The sequence below is a fragment of the Dermacentor variabilis genome, chromosome 2 (genome assembly GCF_050947875.1).
Source record: "Dermacentor variabilis isolate Ectoservices chromosome 2, ASM5094787v1, whole genome shotgun sequence".
Lineage (NCBI taxonomy): Eukaryota > Metazoa > Arthropoda > Arachnida > Ixodida > Ixodidae > Dermacentor > Dermacentor variabilis.
In genome coordinates this window covers 20,535,881-20,563,616 of record NC_134569.1, presented here as the reverse complement: position 1 = coordinate 20,563,616, position 27,736 = coordinate 20,535,881, and the positions used below count along the sequence as shown (strand labels likewise).

The 27,736-nt window shown below is 50.0% G+C and overlaps 1 protein-coding gene across 11 annotated transcripts in view; it reads left to right on the top strand.

Annotated features, from left to right (window-relative positions):
• The window catches only part of by (focal adhesion protein tensin), a 392,943-nt gene that overhangs the window by 260,048 nt on the left and 105,159 nt on the right, over window positions 1-27,736 (top strand). Inside the window, exon 4 of one of the 11 annotated variants that reach the window (XM_075679853.1) lies at window positions 12,324-12,393. The exons of 9 other annotated variants lie outside the window; for them this stretch is intronic. In XM_075679853.1, coding sequence (XP_075535968.1) covers window positions 12,324-12,393 — 70 coding nt within the window. Of the gene's footprint in view, window positions 1-1,518; window positions 5,306-12,323; window positions 12,394-27,736 lie in introns of those variants that run through there. One more of the 11 variants, XM_075679857.1, reaches the window with a different exon arrangement.

Sequence of the window (27,736 nt, the reverse complement as noted above, 5' to 3'; positions counted from 1 at the left end):
CTATGACAAAAGCTCTGTGTCGAAACTGTGGAATTCAAAGCTGCACTGCACGAATATTCTCTTCAGCTATACTTCGATAGGTTATGCTAGGTTAGGAACAGATCTTTGAGAGAAAATGAAGCTAACACAGGCGCAAGTGCTTATTAGTTTTCTGTAGCAACTGTATTGTCGTCTTGTTTGTGTGCTTTCTTTCCTTTTCTTTCTTTTTAATCTTGAACTTTGCTCGAGGGCATATAATATGCGCATTGTTCATAGGCGACCATGGGCCAATTCACCTAACAGTGCGCCATTTAGAGAGCAGTGCATCTGTCATGTGCAAACAGGACAAAAGAGAGCGACAAGGAGGAATTAGCGCGTTTTAGAACAGGGGCCGCAATAGTTTGGGGCCCGAAAGAGCTTTGCGGGTGTTATCGTCGGGGCACGCAGGAGTGAAGAGTTTTAGAATAGGGTTTTGCGTTTGCGGATAGCGTGTTGCGCTGACAGCGCCACTACGGCGTCAAAGAAAAGCTATTACGAATAATTAAATAAACTATACCATTTTATGATAGGAATAGTAATTATGACTTGCGTGTATTCGCATTTAATTACAATTTAGAGGGTATTGTGTAAGCAGCAAACAATTAAGTTGCGCTTGTTTTGAGCAAACCAACTTTACGTGCCTTCACAGACCAAGCTTAGCCGTGTTAGGCCTACGAGCCATAAAATCCACAATCGAATTCGGAATCAGCGGCGTCTAATGAATCAATTTTCATAACGCACGCTAGTTGAGAGAAAGCGATAACCGCAGTCACTTCTCCTAGCTTGCGAACTTCACGCGTTACCAAGAATCGAACCCAGTTTGGTGCTAGGCTGGAGCCGTAGCCGTCGCTTCGATGGGTGCCGCCATGTTTGCTGACGCAAAGCTTTTGGGGCCGCTATTTGGGCTCCCGCTAAATCGGTGAAATAGCGTTCCCAACGCAAAACCCAAACGCACTTTGCGTCTCGCGCATGCGCAGTGGCTTCGACGCTATTTTTGGGGGGCCCCAAAACGTTTGGGGCCCCTATTCTAAAACTCTCTATTGTATGTAATAATCTCCTACCCAACATTCGCGTCCAGAAAGGCGCTTTTCAGTGCATACACTTGTTTCCCCTCTTTAGACCAAAACTAAGATATTGATGTGACCAGTTCCATCGTCGTACTTTCCGCTGGTTAGAATGCAGTAGATGGCCCGAAACTTTAAATTAGTACACCGTTTTCCACGCTTTCCATCAGTCGAGCCGTCACATTATCAAATAAGTATGCGTGCTACCACCGTATGCCGTGGTCGGGACAGGGCCCGTCGGCAGTGCATTGCCGAATCCGTTCACGTGCCAACCACGGCTTCCACCTCCTCCCGGCGTCGCCTTCCCGTGCTCGCGGTCTTTCTGCGTAGTGCCGCCCCCTCTCCCCGCGTCGTGTAGTCCGCGCGTGCGCGCACGGCCCAAAGCCACGCCCCCTGCACGCACGGCGGCAGCAGCCGACGCGAGTGCCGGCGGCCGCCGAAAGCGGCGCGTGCGTGAGCGCCGCTTCGTTCTCCGCGCCAGTCGCGCGCGCAACAACTTCGCGCTCTGTTTCTGTTTCGCTTTCGTTACCAGCAGCCGAGTCCGGCGCACGAGTGCGTAGTGCTTTTCGTCGCCCCGACGCGGTTCGTGGTTGTTTGTTGCTGCCGCCGTCTCTCGTTAGTGCCGCTTTCGGATACGATAATACGCTCGCCACGCAACACTTGCACTCTTGCATCGCCTCTCACGGAATACCGGATCTTTCGCCACGTGCGTCGACTCGCCGGTGGTTTCTTCGCACGGAGCCCGTTGAATCGCCGTGGAAGAACAAGCTGGATGTCGTGCCTGTTGGAGCTGCGACCATGGTCGTCGGTGGGGCTTTTTGGCGGCGACTGGAAACGACTGTAAATGTGCCTTGACAGGAGAAGCCGACTTCGCCGTGACAAGATCTTTCGCTCGAAGGTCTCCAGCTGCCCGGTGCATTCCCTGCGTCGTGCTACAGACTTCACTCAGGATATCTGCTTCAGTTACTGAGAATGCCACCTCTGCGCGAATTTGGGTGCTATGAGGTGATGGTTCCGACCGTGCCTTAGAAAAGAAGATAGTCAACTTCGTCACGGCCGGATATATTTTGCGAAAAGAGCTCGCGCTGGTCAAAACGTGCTTTGCGTCCTGCATAAGTCACTGCTTGCGGTAACTGCTACAGCGCTTGAGAAAAGTTGCACTGGGCGCGCGATCTACTGAGCCCGTTGCGTATTTGTTTCCCGAGAAACACCATCTCAGCAAGCGGATGATATATTTTTTCCCCCGTCAATTCTGCTCTTCCAACTTCCTTCTCTTTACACGCTCGTCTGCGAACTTGAACGCGCCCGTCACCGCAGTTTCAAGGACGGCGCCGAGATTATTGCCAGTCTGGCGGAAAACCGCGCGCGTGCGCTTTTGTCTCGCGTAGCTGTAGTGGCTTCTGTCGTCACGGTTGGGAAAGTTGTCATAGCACATCCTATAGCTGTCACTTTCCTTTTTTCGAGCACCTTTCGTGCATGCTGAGTAGTTGCGCCATTGTTTCTCGCGTTCGGCGACATGGAACAGAGCACGGACCTCGCATTGCTGTTGTTTTGCTCTATATGAAAGAGCTGAGAAGCAATACGTATAGTCAGGCAAACAGTGCAACGACAGTGGAATTTAAGGTTACGCTGGTCGCCTCTCCATTCATTCGCTCATTTTGATTTAATTGCATGACCTCGGTTCGTCTATGCCAGCTGTCCCGAGACACCGCTTTTCTGGAGCATTAGCCACAGCCGGCTAGCGGGGGGAGCGCATTAGAGGAATCTGGGCCAAGCGTGTTTTCAGAAGCCAAGACCGTCTGCGTGCTGTCTCGTGCCTGTTTTTGTGTTTATACCCCGACTGCGGAACGCAGATCAGAGGCGCACGTTGCAGAAGTGAAGAGCGGGAGCAGGAGTCAATAAGTAAACAAGCGCAAGAGGCGAAATAATAAAAAGGAGTAGCCGGAACCAGTCAGCCCGTGAGATACAGATGTGTGCGCGCTGGAGGGTGACGTACGCTCTGAAGGGGAGGCGACTGTAAATAACGGGAGCGCATTCCGAGGAAGAAAGCGAAAATAAACGCCTGAGACTTCGCCTTGTCGCCTGCCACTTTGCGCTTCGCTTCGTCACCGGTCGTGCGCTCTACGTCAGAAACCCGGTGCGGTCTCTCTTGGAAGGCGAGCGACAGCGTGCTTAATTTTTTTTTCTTCGTGACATAACTTGCTGCTGTCCAAAGCCGCCTACAAATACTTGAAGGGGCAACGACGGCTTCGTGTGCTACTGTAACCGCTGCGTGTAAAGAAATGATTCAATAGGTGTGGCAACCAATTATTAGTATAATTATATCCATAACTCGTCAAATTCTGTGACAGCCAATATTGGAGATTAAAGAAAGTGCCTAAGAGGTTTGAATATATATATTCGGCTGTTGCGGTTGCTAATTTTTCGCATCTTCCTTATTCTCTGCGGTCGTGAACGGCAGGAGACTGTAGAGCAAGATCGGGAAGGAGAGGCAACAGACAACGATCAGCCACTTCCACGAGACTATTGTCCCGCATGCTCTGGCTGTTCTTATTTACTGAGAGATGAGAGCGATATTCCAACTTTTCACGTCGTAGAAACGTCACAATAAGAAAGTTGAACAAAGAAAACGGACATCGTCTTTCCCAAGGACGCTCTCATTGCAGCCCATACGCACGACACGCCAGGAAGACGGCAGGCGAGAGTGTCGGTAGCCCGAATTGATGAATGTCAATTCTCGGCAAACTGCTGAGTAAACGCCATCGACAGCAGCAGCAGCGGGCGCTCCCAGCGTCTTCCGTCAACGCTCGACGCGCCACGCATACGGGCTGCGGTTCCCGGCGAGTGCGTGCGTGCTGCGTGTATACGCACGCTGCGAGAAGCAGCGCACGCGGTTGCCCGCGCAGCTGGTCGCCCGCGGTCTACAGCCGCGGACGCTTCTCCTGAAAAGCACGCGCTCGAGCAGTCGCCGCGCTTCGCCTGCGTCGTCACCCCCGACCCGTGGTCACCGCGCGTTCGGCGACACCGCAGCACTTCCTCGCGCGGCCAGGTCATCGATGGGCGTCGTCACCTATCGGGAACGTTTCTACATCCTCGCTCGAGCGTGGCGAAGGTCGGTCGTGCACGCCCAACCTCTTCACCGCCGATAGACGCAGTCGAGTCTCGTCCGCTGCCTATCGCACGTAACGCACGGCGCGAGCCGAAATCGCGCGCGCATCGTGAGCGTCCTTTCCCTCGCCCTCCGCGTGTTCTCTCACCTCGGCGATTATAGTGTGCTGGGTGCGGAATGATCGCCGCCGGCCGCCGGCTTGCGATTCGGCCTGAGCGTTTGTCTGCCGCCGACGCGACTGGCCGGTGCCTCGTCGCCTGACGTGCACCGCGCCGTGCTTCTTCTGCGAGCGAAGCTCGAGGTCGTCCCTGTGCGGGCGCAACGGAGATCAACCCCAACGACCGCTCGTGAGCCTGTTGGTTTCCCGTCGCGACGACAGCTGCCAACCGACAATCGACCTCACAGGATACGAGGCATCGCACGAAGGTCGGATACCTCTTCCGAGAGTCATTCGCCGGCTGACAAGCGTCGTCTTCACTGCGACGTCACCGATCGACCCTGATTTTACTGCACACGCTAGAGGAAGATACCCAGGATTACAGCCTCAGTCCGAAAACGCGTGCCTGCAAAGAGAGCGGCGCATGTTGGAAGCATCTGCACGCCTTGTGGTTTCGCCTGCTTTCCGCGCAACGGCTTACTGAGTCACTTTGCGTTGGAAGAGCGGGTTCAGATGCAGGACAAGACGTCTCTCTGAGGTAACGGCGAGCGTGAAGAAGCAGAGCAGATGAAGAAAAGGAAACGATGCCCCAAGTTGCCGTCCCAAGCGTGCGCTTCGAAGTTGAGCGAAGACCGCGAGGGCGACAAGTGATAGAAATTCTGCGATACACTAGCGGTGACCATCGCAGATAGCGCGCGAAGAGCAACGCGGATCGAGCCTGCTGGCGAATGGCTTGCTTCGCACGCTGCTGACGCCGTCAGAGTTTGACTGCTGGCCGCGCACAAAAGTTCCTATTCGCTCGAAATTTGAGCGCAGTGTGCGCGAACTTGGTCCAACATGTGGGGCTGCCTGGGGAAGTCCAAGAAACGTCGCAAGGCGGTCATCAGCATAGTGCGGAGCCCATCGCCGGGTTGCCGCTGTTCCTGCCACGGACAATCCTTGCAGCAGCGCAAACAGGTGAGCGGTCGGTGTGTTGCTGTCGAGTGTCTGTGTGCGATTCGGCGATTATATATACATTATATCCGCGTTTTCGTGCATGTACGCTAACGCTGGCGCATATACCCGCGTTGTCTCAATGTTCGTTCAGCGCTGTTCCTAATGAAGTCGTCGAACAACGCTGATGACTAGCTGCCATATTCCTATAAGGTGAAAGCTCTTTGTCACGCGAAGCGATTGTCAACGATCAATTGACACACAGGATTGCCGCCGACGCTTATTGAGCCTGAACGGCCCATATAAGCCTTGTGCAGATAATGATTTGGCGGTGCTGTGGGAACAATTTTGAATTGTCAGAACAACCTGGTGCGCACTTATAGTCCAAATGATTGTATGACGCAATGCAGTAGTCTGCAGCTCTTTTATTTATACCGTGCTCGTGGTTTTTCTACAATACAATAGCATTCCGTGTGACCTGTGTTGTGTTGGCAAGTTCTGGGACGCGATACAATTGTAGCGGGATTGCAGCTAAACCGTATAGACATGGAACTTCGGTATTGGGAGTTCCGAGTGCAGTCTCCTTTACGCTCACAGAGTGTCAAGTTGTGCCAGTTTCCTGTTGCTGTTAAACAAAGTGACAAAGTGCTATTCCTTTAGTCTCCAATTTCCGGTGGTTTTATGACACCTGGCACTTCCTCGCCTCGTGCTTATCTGCCATGGAGTAAAGAAAAATGGGGGGAGGGGGGAGAAAAAAAAATCAAAATATGGTTTTTGGTGTGATTGGTTTAGATGAATAGACAAGAAAGCTGATCCAGCATCGCGAGAGATTATCGACTGCACTTTGCGTCGTCAAGCTTTATCAGTCTTAGTGGCAAAATAAATGTCGGGTGTTTCGCATTGCATAGGAGGACCTGCCGCGGTATTTAAATGGGTGGATATATGGCGTTGCAGTGCTGAGCTCGAGGTCGCTGGTTCGATCCCGGCCGCAGTGACCGCATTTCGGTGGGGACAAAATACAAAAGCGTTCGTGTATTTAGACTTAGGTGCAGATGTTCAAGAACTATAGATGGTCAAAATTAATCCGGATTCGCCCACTGTGCTGTGCCTCATAACATTGTCGCTGTTAAAACCCCAGAATTCAATTAATTTAATCTTTATTACATACAAGGATTTCAGTCAGAATCCAATATGCTGGCCCTTAAAGCCATTTAAGGAGAAGACAAGAAATGGAAAAGAAGCGCACAAAACAGCGTGTTTTGTACGCTAAGCAGCGGAACCAGACTGACAGATTGGGTTTACATTGCAGTCGATGCACAGACCATGCTGTGGTAGTATGTACAACGGCAATACAAGGCACCTGCACTTCTTGCCCAGTATATGGCTTCGAGGTCGTATGTGAGAACACAGCATTGACGAGCAGCGAATCACTAGCATTATGCTTTTGCCGAGCGCATCAAGGCAACGAATGACGCTCTGTCATATCACGCGCTTTTCTCCGCCTCCTTGACTTTTCAAAAAAGGTAACCGACGAATAAAAAGAAGCGAAACTGAAGTCCGGTTGCAGATGGAGGCGAGCTATCCTAGCTTTAAGCGCCCGCTTCATACTGAACCGAGCTATCGTTTTACAAAGAAATTCACTTGCGTTGCGTACACGCGGAAAGCTGTTTGCCGCGCTGCTCACGAAGTGGGTCACGAAAAAAAGTTAATTGATGAGGCGATCGGCGCCGTCAGTTGTCGGCAAGCCGCCTGAGCTCACTCGTAGACTCTTTATGACAGAGCGGCGATACTTAGTCCTCTATCATAGCCGTAATTACACTCGGCCTGCTTAATACGTACATATGAAAAATATGAAAGATGCAACGACACAATGCCTGTTCAAGCGAAAGCATGTATTTACATGCCCCACCATGTCCTTCCGGCTGAGGCAACCGTCCGCACTCCCTTGTACTTCCTTTTTTCTTGTTACCCAGCTTGGCTGCCCGAGACATTGCATTGAAATACGCGTGCACATAGTTTGAGGGGGCACCGCTTTGTATTCTTTGGCACTCTGTTCTAAACACTAATACACTGTTGAGTGAATAATCTAGAAATATAACTTGATTTCTAAAAACTTTTTGCTGCGCTTGGGAGAAGTGAATCTTTCTTTGCTTGTACAGTATTTATGGATACTGCCACGAGGCAGTGCGCATATGATCAGAACTGTTCTTGAGCGCCTAGGGGAGTTTCCTTTGGCACTCCTGCTGCAGTTTTCTTCGAATTTTTTTTCAGGAGCTGCGGGCCTTACTCGAGTCAGGCTTATCAGCGTGTGGTTAAGCGAGGGGCATATGCAGTTTTTTTCCTTCAGTTCTTTTCCCGCCCCAAAGATGAAAGGTGCGGATCTTAAGCGAGTAGTTGCGGCAGCTTCGCGCATGGCGCAGCTGGCACTCCCACATGCTAGCGGCTGGGTGCATGCCCTGGCGTCCATTTGCCGCTGGTTTGTCAGTGTGGTTCACACTCTTTCAAGACGCAAGGTTTGAGAGGCCTGTCTGCGTTCAAGGACAGTCATATAACCGGCGACGTGCTCTGCGGTGAAATTGCATTCGGATTGCGTAAACAGAACGCGGGTCGGACTTATCTTCAAGGAACAGGTAGCATTTATCTGCAGTTATGTAGGAGGAACTGATGGCAACTGGTGACATTTGCACATCGTAAGGAAACGATCTGCTGAACCCACGCAACTGGTCGTGTGTATAACATGGTAGGCGCTTCAACGGAGTCGTCTGAGAAGAGCGCTGTGTTGCAGTTCTTCAGCTAGCTGTGCGAGGTGCGTGTTTTCGACTTTTCTCCTCGTCGTTTTAGCTTTAGACACCATGCGGGCAGCGCCTGCTTGGGAGGACGCGTTGGCAAAACCGTGCCGCGGTTCGGCAACTACAGAAACAGGGGGAGTCGGATACGTTCGCAGAAAGCGCGTTCCTGGGATCCTTCTCGCCCTCCGTAGATGGCGGTGATGATTCATGGTTCCCGCCGTGTTCGGCTGCCGTGCCGAGCCCCACTGGCTGGAGTCCTCGTCCTCTCCGTTATTTCTTGCGCCGTCGACGCTGTCGCGCCGCCTTTGTCACCGACGAGGCTACCGGTCCCCGACAGCAACGGCGGGGAGTGCGACACCTTCGAGTTCGTTAGCGAAACAATGCCGCTGCGCTCGGTCGTTAAGCCCTGCACTTTTTGAAGTGTTTTTCGGGTCTACTATACTGCATCGTTTCCAATGCGCGTAGAGCTGCATGTCGCGTCGCCACTTTTGGTTGTCCCGGTACCGGCTCTATAGATGGGCGGCTGAGCCTGCGCGAAATGAAGGATTAAACACGCTGTCTCTTACCATTTGGTTACGCGTATTTTGCAGGAGAGCATTTATAGTCGGCTATGCACTACATGCTGGTATAGTGACCATGTGCGTATTGCTGGTACTTGTCCCTTTTGTTTTAGTAGCCATCCTCCAGTCTGTCAGCTATACTCCCAGTCACTGCACGTTATCGCTTGGTGCAAAACTGATGATGAACAGGGGACAAACACGAACTTAAAGATGTCATGTCTGTGCCGAAGCATCACCAGAACGATTCATTGTGTTAATTGAAAACAAAGATTAAGTAAGCTCATTTTCGTATAACTCATGATCCCCAGGTGGTCGAAATTTCCGGAGACCCGGCTACGGTGTGCCTCATAATGATATCGTGGTTTTGGCACGTAAAGCCCTAGAATTTAATTTTAATTAATTTTTTTTTCGTATAACCCATCAGAGAAGGTGTGCGCTGCGACGTACTGCCATACGGCGGGTCAGGCGTTCGCAATAAAAGATCACGAAGGAGAAAACTCAGATTGATTCAAGGTTCTAAACAAGCTTAACAACATGATAGTGCACGTTGCCTTTTGGTGAGCGGCGCTCGGGCGCAGAAATTGTTGGCCCTGGCGGCCAGGTTACCACCACCTGCAGCAGCCACCACCTACGTGGATTGCGATCTGTCGCTCAGTGATCCACTTTGATTTACGAAGCGACGAGTTGGTTCTTCTATAATCTTTCACGTGTTCGGGTATACATAAGCGAACGCTCGCTTATTGCTGAGGGCAAAAAAGAAATACGTAAGAAGAAGCAGGAGGCAATAGCCGTGCACTTGCTCCTAGCTATCCCAACCGCTTTTGTTTGGCCTGTCAATTGGCAACTGTCGTTATGCCCGAAATAAATCTGTCTCGTCCCGAGACCCGCGATTAGGTTTCACCGCTAACTTGCGCAGGGTATTTCGCCTCCGCCCCTAAGTCACGGAACCTCGCGGTATCTTGCGGTGCACCGGTCCTAAATTGACCGGTTCCGTATATGGTAGCGCGCCCGAAGTCTCGAGATAAAAGAGGTCCCGAAACCCGACCGCACCTGGAAGGTAAGAGGAGCATGCGTAAAGAATAAAACGCTCCAGGAACCATGTAAACAGAACGCCCATCCCACGCGCCGCGGGCCCCCCCGTAGGATTACGGCCTTGAATTCAGTTAAAGGGGTGCGCCCACGCGGGGCAGGGAACGGGCCTCTAACGTAATCTTCCGCGCATCTCGTTGCTCGTTTGTCTACTGTGCACGGCAGCAGTGCGGAGGCAGCTCGGGCTTGCACGCAGAAGGCGCGAACGCGATTGTGTTTGTGCGAGGGGGCAGCGCATTCCGTTGAAGAAAAAAAACGTTATGGCGGAGAAGGAAACAAAGAAGCACAAGTAAGTGGGAGGCGTGGGGATTGGGAGGAACGAGCCGGCGCACCCCAAGAAAAATGCGGCTCGAGGAGGTTACAGGTGTACTCGTGTCTCGCTAATACAGTGCAACGTTTCGGAAGTTGTGGCGTCCGTTAATCACTAGCCCAGTTCTCAGAGATCGCAGGTATGTACACGCTCCTGATCGCTGGTTCCTTGGATGACGTACCGTTATTGCCGGGGACGCCCCTCCCCCCCCCCTCCTACCTCCCTCCTATCAGCAATTATTCTTATTATAAGGCTTCGACTGGGCCTAGTTGGTGGAACCTCGTTCTGTTTGCTGCGCTATACTGTTATGCAGCGAGCAAGAAGAGACTGATACACATGTGCGCAATGTGCGTCACAAATTCAAACACACACACACACACACACACACACACACACACACACACACACACACACACACACACACACACACACACACACACACACACACACACGCGCGCGCGTGTGTGTGTGTGTGTGTGTGTGTGTGTCAATCTCTTTCTCCTTTGTGCAATATAGCGCAGTAAACAGACCGATTCTTGCTTAATCGAACTGATCTTATTTACCTTTAATCACTAACAGGGGTCTTCATTTAAAGGAAGGGGACGTGGAGCAAAGTGTTGGCACCGGACTAAATAATAAATATTGAGTATAAGACGATAGCAAAGAAGTCAAATAACTATGAAATAAATTTATGAACAGTGAACAAGAATATCCAATGGCTTTACAACTTTTTCAAGCTTTGTCACCGTTTCTCTGGAATATTCAGCGTTATTCCACTGCATGCCAAAAAGAAAAGCAAGGTAGCGCGTAGCACACAGTCTCATAGAGCTACAAGGTTGCAATAGTTACGTGCGGACAGCCAGCTCCACGTTTTGCTGAAGCTGGGCCTCTTTTCCGCTGGCGCCAGCTCTTGGCTTTGCAGCGCTGCACTGCTGTGGTTCGGCGCAGCGCACTCGAAACACGTTGGGTGAGGAACAAGGAGAAGCCGCCGTCGGTTCGGCAGCATCGTTTGTAATTGGCGTCTCGGGCAGCCAAGCGAGCGTGTTCCACGCGCCGGAAACGCACGCCCGCTCGTATGTAAAGCAGCGCGCCGAGAGGTTCCGGCTGGCCCGGCTGCGATATTCGGCGCCGCATTCATTCAGCCCGCGTGGGGGGCGTGCCGCGCTGATGCTGCTGCCGAAGTTAAAAGGTCACGAACGGCGAGGAGAAGGCCGAGGGGGATGGTATGTCGCCTCGGTGGTTTTTGTGCCACGCGCTCCATCCATCCGTTGCTGTGGTTACCTGGATACACGCGCGACTCGCGTACACCCGCGTCTTTTACTCGTGTTCGCGACGTGTAACGTTCCTGGAAAGAAATTTACTACGTCGGCGCGCGCGTGCCTGCCCGTGGGGCGTTCGCCGTAAGCACCGCGCGTGAAGCCTGCACGGACTTCGGCCATACGTCTCCGCGTATGTCTTGACGCGACAACTCGTGCTCGAGCAGGTTGATGCGGAGATGTGCTTTTACACTGCATTGCGAAAAGTATGTCAAGCATGTCGGGGAGCGCTAGTTATTCGATAAGTCGTTGCCTCGTGTGGCTCATCCATGCCCATCCTTTTTTATATGCAATGACTGGCCAAAGCTTGAGTTAAGCGCTGGATAAATCGGCGCACGTGGAACGTTTTCTTTTTCTTTTTTTTTTCTTTTTGCCTACTGTTAGGGATGTGCACGGGCCGCAGTTTCTTGGCCCGGCCCGAGCTCGACACTGGTAGAAGAAGGGCCAGCCCGACGTGCCCGACCGAAATCGCCATCGTAGAAATCGCAGACGTAGGACACAAGTAGTGGGAGTGATTCTGATAACTATTGCTGGGAGCGCTTTGAACTAGAAAGCATACGTGCCGATCGTATCGGGCCAGCGCCGGCGAGCGATGCGATTAAAGACCATATGACATCTGTACGCGTGATGCGGACGGGCCGCTCACCTGACATTTGCTGGTCACCTCGCGCCTGATATTGAGCAGCGCGCCCGCATCCCATACGGATTTGTCTTATCACGTCGCTTGCTGGCGCCTGCCCGATACTGCCGATACCATCGACACGCCTGCTTCGCTGGCCCCCACTTCCACTTTGGTTTCGAAATTCGACCAAGCTGCATTGCACGGCACCGAACAAATGCCGCGGCGAATAGCACCGTAAAAGCAAGCCTGCGGCGTCAGATCGGGCAGTAAGCGAAGGCTGCAGATGTCGTGCTGAGCTCTCCGCTTCTTGTTCGGTGCACCTGCTTGGATTTAGCTCGAGTTTCGATATGTTACAGGTTCACTACCGCTGTGGAATATCTGTGCGACGGTGCAAGACAGGCATGTGGGCCTACGGGTAATCACGACGTAAGTCCTATATATACAGTGCTCAGCGAACGAAACGCCATAATGGGACCGCATGGCGGCCGGTGCTTTCTTTCGCCACCGGTGAACACCGGGCGATTGCTGAAGGGCTAAATGCAGTCACGATACATCGCAAAGGTCGTCGGTTTAGCCGTGTACAACAATGCATCAGTTCAGTCTCCCAAGCGCCCACCGGCGGCACGAGAAGTGCCGGCAGCCACGCTCTCCGAATATCGCGTTTCAATTGTTGAGCATTGTACACATGTGTCGGCTCATACGAGGTTCGTTTAAATCGCACAGATATGATAGAGCGCATGATGTTCAACGTTTTCGTTTGTCTAAAAAAGAACAGTGTCTCTATTTGGCCTACGCCGTTCTTGGGCAGCTTGAGTATGGGATACCAGAGGCTGCCCGGCTTATACCGGGTGTTTCAACGAGCACTTTCAAAAATCTTTAAAAGTTGCCTGTAGCAGATAGCTCAATTTCAGTCCATGGCCTGGTCTACTCGAAAAGTCGGACATTACTACCACGAAAAATTGAAATGCATAATCGACTAACAAAAATTTACGAATTAAGTTTTTATCTAATTACCTTATGACACATATTGCAATTTACGAATTCTAGCCTGGAAGTTCGCAAGGCGGATTCACACTTGGAATGATTTCTCAGGATGGCACCAGTTTCGAGATATTAATTCCCGAACTTTGCGGAGAAATGCGTTGGCGTTCCAGTTAATTTTGCGTTTCAATGCATAAAATGACGTTTTGGTAAGAAAGTAAGCGGAACGACAGTATATTTTTACCGCATGTTTGACGGCGCATATCTCGTATGCCATCCACAATATTCTTTTCCAGTAGGTATACCTTGCAGTCTCACCGGCTAGAATGTAGTGAATTGCAGTATATGCCATAAAGTAATTAGATAAAACATAATTACTGAGTTTTTGCTAATGAGTCGATTATGCATTTCAAATTTTTGTGCAAGTAATGCCGCATCTTCGAGAAGACCAACTTATTGACTGGAATTGTGCTGTCTGCCACAAGCAATTAAACAAAACACACACACACACACTTTGAAAGCGTTCGCTGAAACACCTTGTATATTACTGAATGTTGAGCGACAAAGTAGTTTCAGTGAGGGCACGTCTGTTCTGCGTAATAAATAAAACAAATAATAAAACATTACACAGAACCTGTACGTGTAATGTTGGCTTATATTGAACTGCAAGGTACCTCTGTATAGAACAGCGTACGATGTTAACTGTCTTTTTTTTCTCGCACATTTCCTATATTTGGACTACACCCGTTCTTGTCGCGCGAGTACACATGGGCCATTGGGTATGTGCTCATTCTTTGCCAATCCTCCAGAATGGTTATGTGCTACTGTGACACAAGGTTAATAGAATACTTATGTATTTACGTATGTGTCGTACTTCACTATGCATGTGCCTCTTATCACCGTTTTCCCCTCTACAAACATCATGGTTACGTCGCTTTTCTTAACATAGATTTCAGTATTTGCCTTGGACCTGCACATCTGATTTTTTTTTTCATTTTTACCTCAAGTATTGTGTTATTCGCATGTCGATCACTAAAAAGGCCGTAATAATTTTTGAAACCACAAGCCACGCCTACGACGTCATCTTCGCGCAGCCGCGCCAAGCGCCTATACACGTTCTCGCTTCCACGCGCGAAAGGTTGCAAGCGTGTCCGTTCGCGTTCTGGTGCTCGTGTCGACTCGCCTCCGTCACCTTTCTTGCCTTCCATCTTGCCGTTGCACGTATTCACTTATTCATTATACAGCATCTGCGCGCAATCGTACGTGTTTAGACTAGCAAATTCACTAACAGGAGGTGCATTGGTCACTTTCCGCATTAAGTTCACTTTATGTACTACACGATGCCAAAGTGGCGCGTCGATGTTCGTTTAGTTGAAGGGTTTATGAGATATAGGTATCTCATAGTGCATTCTTGCTACCTCAACAGTGACCGCTTATGAGATAGGAGAGTGCTCCGTCAAGGCCCAAAGCACAGTGTGAAAAGAAATAAGCGGGAGGAATGTGGACTGAGTGTGGATGCTGTAGAATATTAAAGACCGAAGTTTAGCGAAATGGGAATAACGCAGAAAGCAGCTCCGAAAGAGCAACATCAGACAATGTGGTCCATTGTAGTGCACGGGTAAAATGGTGTCTGCTATCTGACTGTCTGGAGTGGAGTCCCCGTGCTGCCCATCTGCTGCCGCGTGGGCATTTGCAGCGTATAAACATGCGCAAGCAGAGCTCTTCCTCCGCTGCGTCGGTTGCTCTCCCTCCGTGCAACAGGCCTGGGTGCGATAGAGCTGTCGGCAGCGCGTCTGGCCCGGTTTCGGGCTCGCGGTGTCGGGTTTCGGCGCTTCTCGGAGGGACATGGCCTCGATTCCGACCCGTCGGCAGCGTCTGTCCTCTTTCCCTCGAACAGCCGACGCCGTCACTTAGTGGGCACTGTGTTCCTTCTCTCGGGGTGGAGGGACCACCTACTGTGAAGTGAACTGTGGCGTGTACGGATGACAGAGTTGATTGTGTAACTTCTTGAATGAAACGTATGCAGAGGTCTGAGGCGCGCCGCGTTTAATTTTCACGTGTACCTAAAGAAGACACCAGACGTAAGTACTATATCAGTTTAGTGTGGTAAAGCATCCTTCGAGAACTCTAGTTGCACTTTATTCGGTGGAAAAAGGATGAATCCTAGCGAAAAAGTAATAAGGATGGAGGGTAAGCTTTCCCTTATTACAGCGAAAGTTGTATATCACTAACCTTCTGTAGTTTTTGCAGCGTCCGGCAACAAAAAAAATAATCATGTGGGCCGATCCTGGTGATAGTGCAGAAAGGGCCCGAGCTCAGTGGAGCATACCCCTGTGGGCTCGGAAAGCTGTAACGCGCCCTTGAACTATTCTTGTCACACGGATTTGCATGCGGAAGATCTCGATCACGATGCAATGCTGAACGGGATACCCGTCCTGTCTTTCGGAAACGCGATCAGACTCGTTCGCCCAGCTCAACGGCTACACCGGAGTTGTGTGGGATCGCCGGGCGAAGTGGGCGCCGGACGCTGCGGGTGTTGCGACAGACGTAAAGAACGACATTCAAGTGCAACCGTTCGATCTTGGGATGAACAGAATCGTCACCGACTGTGCGGATGTTTGTGCTATACAAAGGGAAGAAGGAATCGGGATCTCGATGGTGTACATCTCGCCCGCTACTTCTAAGACCGAAATCAAGGAATTTGTGACCATGTATTTTTAGTGGGTTAGAGAGGATGATAGACCTTTGACCATCAGCGGAGGCTTCAACGTGGACATTTCTAAGCCAGAGAAGGAATGTTTCATCCAGTGCATGTTGGAAGAGTTTGGCCTGCAATGTTACTCTAACCTCATGATACCTACTACGCATCACCGGACGTGCGTTGATTGATCCTAGCCAAGAACCTCTCTAGGGTGGCAGTCGAACCACTGAGTGTATATCACCGTTATCATAAAGCAATCGTGACTACCCTGACAAAATTAAAGAGTCTCAATCGGACATCAACAACTATCTTTACTAAATCATCCATTCAAACACATCAACCCCCATCGTCAGACACTTCAAACAAATGACAACCATTCCACTCTATGAAGATGGAATGGCAGCGAACGCTGTCAAAGCTCTCAAACGAAACGCAAAGTGCTTTCGTTGCCATTCCATCTTCACAGAGTGGAATGGTTGTCATTTGTTTTTGAGTATGGCTTCCGATATAATTTTAGAGCCTGTCCAACCTCACGGATTTCAATGTATCTGTACTTGTATATTCGAGTGTTGATGTGCATCAAAGGTTCTTTCTTAGGTCGAGTGCTTGGCCTCTTGTGAACACAATGAATTACTACGTTGTTCTTTATCGATAAACAATGAATTAGTCCCGAGTGGACGCTGTGAAAGATCTAGTGTACAGTCGTGCGGGACTTTCAGGGTACTGTCGTCGCAAGTTTGTAGCTTCTGCGTCCGGCTTACTAATGCAGGAGCCTCCGCTTGCGGTACGATTGGCCCTTTCGATCTTCGAAAAGTGCAATGTGCCCATCAAATTTAATTTACTAATCCCCTTTAGTGCCCGTTTAATGTCGACAGTAAATGAGTCAACCAGTAACGATGCAGTTATAGGATGCCTGCGTCGGCATATGTACCAAACAGCTGCGGATAGCCGTCATCGTACTCGTTCCGGTCCCTGCAGAACGTGACCTTTTGAGCAGGATGCAGTGAAAATGCGATGCTTGAAGGTTCACCTCGTGCCCAAACCTTAAAGCCCAACCTACAGTCTTCCTACGCTTTATCTAGTATATCATTGTACGTTTCACCTTGTTTTACACTGGAATTAGTATTTCCTGTATTTGACCCTGAAGCGTGTTTTTTTTTTTTCTCGTACACTTCTTACTTTCCTTATTTCATTGATCCTGTGCTGAAATTATAAGCAGCCTCTCTTTTCACTGTTGAAAGTAAGACAGGCTTGCCTGAGCTTATTGCTGAATGCTGAGCTGTGCGTGATCATCTTTTAGTCCGCAAACGCACAGCACATGCGCGGCTGTTCAGAATTTCGCAGCTATCAGCGAGAAATAAATAGCGAGGAAGTTTCAAGGGCTGGCATCCGCTTGCCAGTGCGTCTAGTCAAACGGATCCTGGGACTTGTCACTGTCGCGTGCTGCGCCCGCTCACCGCACTGTCCAAACAGGAAGCTCGCGGCACATTTGTCATCGCGAGGGCTGGCTTGCCTTATATAGCCGCTGCTTCGCACAAGTAAGGGAGGCGCTGCACCTGTACGTTACCGAGCCTTCCACGTGGAGTTTCGGTCAATTTGAATGAACTATAACTTCGAAACTTATAGGGAACTACGTTATCCGTGCTTTTCTGGGGCCGAGGACAATCGTGCGAAAACGACCTGGTTTTGTTAGAGCTTTGCGGGGATGGCCGAGACACGATGGAGCCAAATGAGTATGTGTAACGAGAGCATATAGCCAAGTAGTGGTTGAAACGCGCCGCTCTCAGGTGCACTTGTGAGCAACTAAAACGTGGTGACCGCTCGCGTGCTTGTCTGCTCTACTTGCACCGTTGCACAGCCGAAGTGAACAGCGCGCGCGTTAGGGGACAGTGCACGCGCAATTTATATGTACTCGGGTTCTTTTTTTAGTGTTCTCTGCAGAATGCGCATCTGCAGTTGATGCTGCAGGACGGCAGACCACTCGTGGTGCTGGTTTATCTCGATATACGATTGGTTTCTCCTAGCGCATCTGTCGAGTAAGCGTAACATATCGCTTGCATAACGCGCAGTATAGCATACCTTGCAACCCGATTCGTTTATAGGTTTGCTCCTCGACGAACGCGTCGTCTTCGTTTTGTTTATCCGCACCTCGGCAGCAGCCATTGTACATGCGAACGCGCAAATGAGGTGCCCTGCTTGTTCGAAATTTACGACGCGCGGCCCAATTCGTTCAGGTTATCTCCGAGCTCCGCGAGCGTAAATCAACGTCCTCTTTCGAGCCTATAGACAGGGATGGCTCGCGCCCCTCGTTCGAATGCAGGAAAGATCGCCGCAGATGGTCCGCTCTGCGACGCGTCTCGTAACCGCGCGTGGTTTGGTGCGTATATACGCGCACGCGCCGCGTGTTCTAGCAGCTGCCAAGGATATACGCGCGGGCGGGCGGGGTGCGTCGTGCAGCCGGCAGCTGCGAATTTCATTGTCGGCTCCACGGGGCTATATCGGCCTTATTCGCCGCCGCCGCCGCCACCCTTCGAAGGCTTATTCTTCGCTCACCGTCTCTGGGGCTGGCCGGGCCTAGGGCAGCAAGAATGCACGTGCGCCCGCCGCGGTGACTCCCGTCGCGTTCCTCGACTCCGCGAAGCCACGCGACAGAATAAAAAGGAAAAGGAAAGCACCAGGCGGAGTCGGCGGGCGTGTGCTCCTGACCCCTGGGGTGCCATTTGCAGGGACCGCGGGCTGGTGGCCTCCCCCTTCGCTGTGTACGGCTGCACGTCGCTCTGCAACGTCCCTCTTCGCTTGTGCTATAGACACTCTCGCTACAACGGTGCAGCGTTGCAGATACTAAAGCTGGCGTCAAATGAGCAGGGGCCGAACCGGCGATCACAAAATTAATTTGAACGCAGAGACGGTTCGTGATCAGTCAGCGTATTTCTTGTCGAAATGTTGGCTGCCGTCGTTTACCAAGTGTATTCGGGTAATGCATTCTTTAATTGGAAACAGAGTTTTGTATTGTAAATCGAATTGTATAGCGCAGCTTTGAGCATCCACAATGATGCACCGCTTTAGAGCAACCAAGAGTACGCCTATGTGGTCATACGGCTTGCATTAGATAGGAACACAGCTAGGGCGGAGAACGGATAGGCGTCGGAATTGTGTAGAGGCGAGTGTCGCGACGCACGTGATCACCCAGGTGACTCGTCTGAAAACTTCTCACTCCGCTGGACGGTAGCCCCTGCGCTCAGGCTAGGGAATGGATAAACTCACGGGGAGGCTAAACGTGTGTCATGGGGTGCGAAATAAATTATTCAATGAGCAGGTACGGCTGTACGTTGCCACTCTCTCGCGCACGATAGCCTGCAATAATATGACGCTAGCTGGGAAGTCGGCTATTTTTGCTACAATGTCTGCAATGTGGGCATGTTCTAGTGCTTCCCTGTGTCGCGGCGCGTAGTTTTCCGGCGTCTTTATTTTTTTGCGCAGTATTTTTGCTGAGTTATACACTCAAGAAACACCTCGTATGCAGCAAATATAGGGATAGCATAAAGAAGACGCAAAAGCGTTTTCTTTCTTTCTTTTTTTTTCTTTATCTATTGCTTATTCTTAAGGTGCTCCAATATGGCGACAGGTCAGCCATGCACCGCATGAGGTGACGCGTGCTGATGTGCATCAGAACAAATATTCTGATTATTTTTGCCTCTTTAAGACGATCCATCAACCACGTCGCGTCAAACTTAGCTCTTAACGCACGATATATCCCGCGGAATGTCATAGACGCCATCAATCACCTTGGCGCTTCGGCGCCTGTGTATAGCTTATGGGAAGCAAGAGCCTGCGAAAACATTTCCTGGTTTTGCTCAGCCCCGTCAAATAAATTAAAAGCCAACGACACGCTCGGGGAGCGCAGTGTTGAGTATATCATCCTGCTTTCAGAGAAGCGTTCATCATTATGAAAATGGCCTGCTCGCTACGCGTATACTGGGCTATTCGCTGACGGCGAGCCAAATAATGGGAAGAGAAGACAAAGAGGGCAGATGGGAAGAACAGAAGCCATAGGCTCCACATGGTTCGGAGGGGTGTAGACTAAGACGGGGGCGCGGTAGGAGCTCTTGGCAGCGTTGTTCGCCAGGTGTCCGTGTACAGGTATACTGCACCACGCATAATACTATGCAGAACGCGTAGACGCTATCGTGCGCTCTCTCCCCCCTCCCGCGTTGGCGGCGAGTGACCCTGGACAGATCGGGCACTGCTTCGCTTCATCGAGCCTGGCTCGGGGTGCATCTACGCTTTCTTTGGATAGCAGCCAGCGTTATAGATGGCCGGCGGCCCATGCCTGTGGGTTCCGCGCATAGATCAGCTCTGTGGCGTCGTACCGCGGAAGGCTGAACCGAGAACGCGCTTGCCCACTCCTCCCACCCCCTCTGAAGAAAAGTCTGGCCTGCCGCAACGACAACGGCGCGCAGCTGAAGCCGCTCTGCACGAGCCGGAGGTCAGGCCGCTACGTTGCAGCCTCACGTGAATGGATGGGCGTGCGCGGGCGCGCTCGGATCATATACAACCTCTCACGAGGCACTATACTATATGAATTAAGTCATTAGGTTCTCTCATTAAACCGGTAATGTATGAATATAGCATGCAGGTAAGAGTGTCGTTATGTTCATCGATGATGCCCTGCTAAATCTTGCATGAAGAGCGATAGGTCGTTCTGCATTCAATATTAGCTTGCGGCTGTTATTATTTTGGTTCTTGTTTTTTTCTGAATATCCAGCAGTCTGCCCGTTCTCAGCGCATTCAGGCGTGAACGTGACGTACCACACGCATTGCAGTGTCGTCATCTTGTTCACTGGCGTCAGCCATGCGAAACACTCCTCCACTTTTGGTTGTACTAGCGTATTCGTGGGCATGTGACTTTTATTTTAGTCTCCTCTTTGTGTTTTCTTTCTCTTTGTTACGCGTATCGCCGTTTCATCATCTTGTTATTCGGAACCAGCCATGCGAGACACTTCACCGATGTTTGTGTACTTTCGCGTTTATGTACATTTGTTGTTTGTTTTCTTCTGTTTATACTTATTTATTAGTTTGATTATTGACCCTTGTCTTGTATCGCATCACCTCAGTTATCTCCACCTCAGGTAGCGAGACCGCCCAGGCATCAGAACGGACGTGGAGTTTGCAATAAGATATCTGCACATCTATAAACTGTTGCGAGAACAGCACACAATGTTTTTTTTTTCGTTTGTTTAATATGACGATAAAAGAAACTCAGTCACCTTATAGTAACGACGGGTACTCTCCCTTTCACGTAATAGTAATAAAGTGCCCTTGGTAGAGGCCAGTTCATACTTCCGCGCGCAAACCGGCAGCTTTAGTGGCTCCGAACCGATCCCTTCCAAACGCAGGGTGCACACGCCCAAGGACATTCTCGGGTAGCGAACCTGCGCCGCACAGCGGATGCCTGCGCAGCAGGAGGGCGTCGCTTGGTCAAACCGTCTTATGGGCGCTGCTCAGCGGCCTCTTGCATAATACAACGCTGACAACGTAATAGAAAAAGCTGAATAAACAATGATTCAAAACGAACTGCAAAACCCCTTATTCTTATTACGTGGGTTAATAGCAACCTCCGGTACTGTCAGCTCACTCACGTTTTGCTCTTGGGCCATGCGATAACTTGACATTTGGATCATGTCAATCTTAGATTTCGTGCCCTGCTATTAGATGTATTAGGGCGTGCATTGGCCATGCGTGTTAGAAACTCTAGTTCATCGGAATATTTCGCACACATTGTATACCTGTACCGGTGGGAGAACCGAGCTCAGGTTGGTGAGAAAAAAAAAAAAAACATAGGTAAGTGACTGTCGTCTTGACACAATGTGGCCACGAAAACTTAGCTGCAACGTACTCTTTGTTATATTATTAGTCTGACTAAAGAAAGTTTCTATAGTATTGTCTTGAATACACGCTGTAGCTGATCGGATCAGTTACGTATTGAAACAGGCTGAAAACAGTCGTCTTCATGAAGAGGTGTGAATTTCTTGGTTTTTTGTCAGATTAGGAGATTCTGTAATACGTTTTTTTCCTTTTCAACTGAGGATCGATTGCACATGACTAATTCGTGCAAAATCGTGATAAATTATATCAGAATTCATTTACCGTGACATAACCTGCATTTTCTAGCCGCCCTTCCCTGTTAACGAAATATTCACTGCTTTGCAAAACGTATGCGCGTGCATCTGGGAGCAGTTCCTTCGTCAGAGGCCTCCGAACTCCAAGGTGGCACACGAATGCGAAGGTTTAAGGGTTGCATGGTGCGGCGTCGAGCTTCTCCCTTGAGATGTTAGTCTTTTTTTTCGCCCCTTGCTGACATAGTCAGCCATCCGTCCCAGGTGACAGCTGTGTGGGCCGCAGCGGTGTCGGGCATCCTAGCCTCGGCGTGTTTGCCTGGCGCTGCCGAAAAAGCGCGCCGAGTTTTGTGCGACGTCTCCGCAACAGTGGCCGTAAAAACGTTGCTTCGGTTTGCTCGTTCCACCGGCTGCTCTTTGTGCATACACGCTGTAGACGCTTTGCCGACGAAAAGAGATCTTGACTCGGCAGCTTTTGTGGATCACCGCGAAACTTCGCGCGTTGAGAGAGAGGGGGGGGGGGGAAGAAGAAAAAGAAAAGGGGGGAATGAAGCGGAACTCCTACAACATTGGCTTTTCGATTGCAGTCGTGTTCCGTGCTGGACCATTCCACGTCGCTCTGAGCTCTTGTACTAAAGAGTGAATGAAAAGAAAGAGAAGGGAGAGGGGGGCGATCGCGCATTTCCAACTGTGTTTGTCTTAGCGTTCCGGCGATGTGCGAAGGCCATGCTTTTACATTGGCGCGCGCTCATTGTAAGGAAGTGTCATATCGGATCTCGCTATATATACACAGCGCACTTCTCCTGCGGCGATCTAGACCATTTCGTTGCCGATCTCCGCAATTCGACCCTTTCTCGAATCGGGTTGGGCGTACTATAGCCATTTCCCTTCTCCCTCCCCCCCCCCCTTTTTTTTTCTTACCCATCTCAATTGGCAGTTTGCATTCCAGCTGACGCATAGATGCGTAGCAGTTTGCTCCCCCGTCATAATGTACTATACAGCTGGCGGGCGCCCCTGGTGAGCTGAGTACCTCACGCCAGCTGTTCGCTTCATCGGTTTGGTCGTTTCGCGTGACTCGTATTCGCAACTTGTACGTGCGTGGGCGCTCACGCAGGGCTAAGCCATGCGCCCCGAGCACACGCCTGCTCACCGCTAAAGAGCTGTTTCACTTCACCTATAATCATTCTTCTCTCATACTATAGCGTAACGCTGCGGAGGCGTTGCGACATACTGCACTTGTTACCAACATTTCCACTCAATCAGTCTTGCAAGCGAATGAGTTCGCATGCCGCTGGCATGACTTAGCGGAATTGATGTCGCTGCCTGAATTCATATTTTGCACCTTTTTTTTTTTTCGAATTATATAGACGCACCCAGTGCACCTATAGAGCCGCGTTTACGTGAATGCGACAGTAGCGCGTCGAATTTCTCAGCCTGTCACCGTACACGACGTCTTCCTTTGCGTGTGACTCATCACTGTTCGTGTGGCGACGTTTGGGACAAGCTTGAGCCTATCTCCAGCGAGTGTGTGTTTCACCACTCAGTGGAGGTGCACCCATTTAGGTTTACACTGCTCGTGCGGATTCAGTGTAAATCGAATTGGTACACCTGTGTGCGACATGCGCAGTTTTCCGCACATTCGCACGCGTGCTGAAATGTGCGCAGATTCAGTTTAAGTCGACCCTTCCTTGATCTACACTAGTCAAGCGCATTACCTGTTCTACACAGCTGTGATGTGCTGAAAGTGCGATGTGATGCGCTAGTCGCATTGAAGTAAACGCGGCGATCTGACATAGCTCCTCATTGAAGCGCAGTGTGTACCTAAAGACCGGTGTACGTCACCCTAGCAGAATAATATGCAGCCCTTGTTATGTACATCCGCTGTCGCTTCTCGGCCGAAAGGCTTTCCTTGTAGTGTGCATGTTTTCATTCGAGCCTGTGGTCGCTCTCAAGCTGTACGCCTCCTGTTTCGCGTGCATGACGATAACTCATCGATTAGGTCGACAGAAATTTATGAACGCAGGAGCTCTTGCAAAATCGACTGCAGTCACAGCGCGCTGCTATGGACTCACGTGCATAAACAAGAGAGACAGAGAGAAAGAGAGAGAGAGAGCAAGAAGAGGAAAGGCAGAGAGGTCAACCAGACGAGCGTCCGGTTGCTACCCTACACTTGGCCTTAGGGAAAGGGGAATAGAAAGAGGAAGGGAGCGATCACTGAGTTTACACGTGGGAGGACGCACAGGAGCACTATAAGCGCGCTGTCTCAAACCGCTCTAATTCAAGTACTGTACTAGTTCACGAATCGCTTTTTGTGTTAGTGGCAGATTTGGTGCACGGTCCGAGTATCTTTGACTCAGAGTGAGCTGGTGGCATAAGTTGCTGCATGTATAAAGCAGACATGCTCGAGTAAGCGTGAACGTTTGCATTACGTGCTATGATATTGATAATCATGCAGGATGGCTAGCGCACTACACTCTGAGATTATTTATTGATCTATCTTATTTTTTTGTTGGTAAAGTACATCAAGCGTTTTTTTTTTTTAATAAAGAATGATCACTGCTTTTGCGTTGACATTTGGTCACGAACAGAATTACACCTTCTTGTCGGGCCAGGCAGTCTGATTCTGGCCTAGTTTCTTGAGGAGAGGCTTCGCAATGTGTTTGGTGCATATCGCAAAGGTCGTTCATTCCTCTGGTGCACAGCTGGCAACGTCCCATTTGAAATAAGAAGAAAGAGAGAAAACAAAACAAAAAAAGGAAGCGGTGGGGGGGGGGGAGCGGGGGGGCGTTGAGAGGGCAAACACCTATATCAACCACGAGTCTACAAAGCCTCCGTGTTGTGTTTGCGCTCGAAAATCGTTCGCGTCTGAGTCTCACTGGTTCCGTCTGCGTCGCAGCAGCGTAGCGCATTTATTTGCCTAGCCCCCGCAGAGCACCTTATCCCTCTCTGAAAAAGAGAGAGGGCGTCGAAGGGTGGGGCAACGACTTCAGGCTCGAGCCTCGGCCTCTGGCGTGACCCAACCGCTCCAGCGGCCAGTTGCTAGAAACTGCCGTTGTTTCTCTTTGTTATTTTTTGTAATGAAGTGTGTGTGTGTGTTTTCAGCCACGCGCAGGCAGGCTGACCGACGGCAAAGCAAACCGCCTTCTTCGCGGAGCCAGATAGTCGAACGAGCGGCTGGTCAGTAAATTCTTCGCGGAAACCGCGCTGGCCGCCGCCGCCGAACCGAGAGGCGGCCGCTCTCGATCAGGCGGTGTCTGCGCGTGCGAGAGGGAAGCCCCGCTATACGTGCAGACAAAAGAAACACACGGCCAATCTAAACAGCGCACGCGCGAAATACACGGGATGCGGGTGGCAGGCGCGCACGTGTTTGTACAGCAGCGGCAGCAGCGGCGTTTGTGCGCGAACAACGGCGCCGCGCTGTGCGGTTTTTCGAAGGAGAGAGAGAGAGAGGCTGTGTAGGAAAGAGGTCTGCAAGGGAGAGCGAGACGTGTGTTTGGGCCGCCGTCTGTTTGCCGAAACAGCAAGCGCGCGTGGCCGGTTGCAAGCGGCCCGTTGCGTAAAACTGGGATGTGCAGCCTCCGCGCACATTCGCCTTCAACGCGAAAGCCTTTCTGGCTTATGCCCCAACCACTGGCACGCGCCGAAAGCTTCGGCGCGCGCTGGCAAGCGAACGCGTCGCTTCGCTTCGGCTGGAGGGAAAGGGCGCGCAACCACTGGAGACAAGCTCCGACGCGCGCCGAAGCTCGCTCCTCGGCTGCGGCGCACTGTTACTGGACTATTCCGTCTTCATCCGTCAAAGTCCGGCCTAAAACAGCCTGCTGTAAACTAAGCTTGAAACAATAAGGTTGTGATCTGTATGTGCTTTTAGATACAAAAAACACGTTTGCATAATGAATATACACCTGCCGCAACAGTTCGTTTTTATTTTTGAAGTAACAATAGTGTACAAAATATCGACATCAGCGCTCGCGCGTCGTCTGTCTGCAAGATCGCTTTGCAAACACCTGCACGATGATGCCATATATCAAAAACTGTTGTACCATTTCATTTTTTGGTAGCTTATTGCACAGCCAACTATGTAAGAATTAGGCGTGCAATGGTATAACTGAAAAAAATCTGTGTTGAAAATATTGCCACGTAGTAGTGACGGTAAATAAATAGTGCCGGCTCAATCGCAACGATTGCGGCGAGCAATGTCGGCAATCGTAGAAAATCATCCGCGGGTCAAGCGCGTCGGTTTGCATACGTCAGTCGTCGAAAGTTGGCCTATTCGCTGGTGCCCGCGCGCCTTCCAGAAACTACAACACAATTCGTGTCTCGTGTGCAATCAGATTAGCAAGGTTCGTCGACAACAGACAGAACCATCGATAACATTCGCGAAACTTCCGATACGTTCAGGCGCATCCTGCACCGAGCGATAACGTTTTAACATTTTTTAGCCGGTGAAATACGGTAACCGAATACAGATAAAGCATCCGTGTCAATATAATTATGCTTGTTGGTGCATGAGAGAAACGTGAAAAAGTGGCTTCTGAGAAAATCAGCAAAACAGAATTGAAACACCTGTAGCACTCAAAAAAAAAAAAAAAACTAGAATAGCTAAAATGTATGTAATTCGTATCTTGTCTCCCCCCAATTCTTGATTCTGCCAAATCTAGCCCATGGAGCACCTCTATTATTCTAGGTTGTTTCGATGCATCAACACCGCATCTGGAGGCCTTCACATTGAGTTTATTGCTACAAAACATTCTCACAGTGTAAGGGCCATGTTCTATTGTAACTGGTTTCCACATATCAAGTTTGCCTTTCTTTACATTAATGAAATGACATACCGTCAGATAATACAAGCTTGAGAATTAGAGGGTTTTAATAGGAGTCTTTCGTTGCCCTTTGCCAAGTCATACTACTGAAGCACTTATTCGCATGTATGGGAGCAGCTCATTTGCATAGTATAAGAAATATATAAACAGGTTATTTTCACAATTTATACACTTCGTCACCGCAAAAAGAAAAATTGCAGTTTATTGTTTTCAGCCTGCTATGATGTCTTGACTGAGAAAGATATATTCAATTTGTTCTGCGAGGCACGCAATAATTGCTGTGGCATATTTTATTGCACAAAACTGCATACAGTAGCCAGCCATTATTAAAGCTCAGAAGAAATTAATAGCACAATGCATATGATCAGGCACATAGCATATTATTGCACTTTCCTAATTCATGCCAGAACGACGACCACAGGCGTCCTTCTCTAACCAGGTCAGCATCCATCGTGCCTCCTAACCTCCCTACCTTTCATTTATCATTTTCTCTCTCTCTTCTTAATTCATGCCCTTTTTTTAATTGCACAAAAGCTACTGCACTAAAATAGTATACTAGTACATACTTAAAAAGCACAATTTCATACTACGATAATAATCAATCATTCAAATTTTCATTGTAGTGCCCAGGAACAGCTAGAGAGCCTTTGTACTGGTGCACTTAACGAGCTTTAAGGAATGTATAATGTCATGGACCACCTTATACAGGAACAAAAGGTGCGATTAATTAAGACTTGAATCTAGACGTGCGAGTTGAAGTATATTTGAGAAGGCTCAACTGTGGTTGCCAGAATGGCAAAAGTGGTGCTTGAAGATAGACATCATTTTATTCTGGATGCGTTCAATGAGGTCAGAATTAGATTTGCTCATTGCACCCCCATCCTACAGAGGCATACTCTAGTAGTTGGAGGCACACAGCAGAATTTCAGAAACACAACAGGTGAGTGGAAATCGTGCAATATACAGCAAGGAATTCCAAGAGCGTGAAGGGCATCTTGTGTAATTATCTATGTGAAGAGAAGCTTAGCATTTTGTCGAAGTACACACCAAGATCTTTCATTTCATCGACCCTAAGGAGTGGAGCATCACGTAGGGTGTATCAAAATTTCACATGGTGCGTTTTGTGCATATAACTTAATGCCATAGTGTTG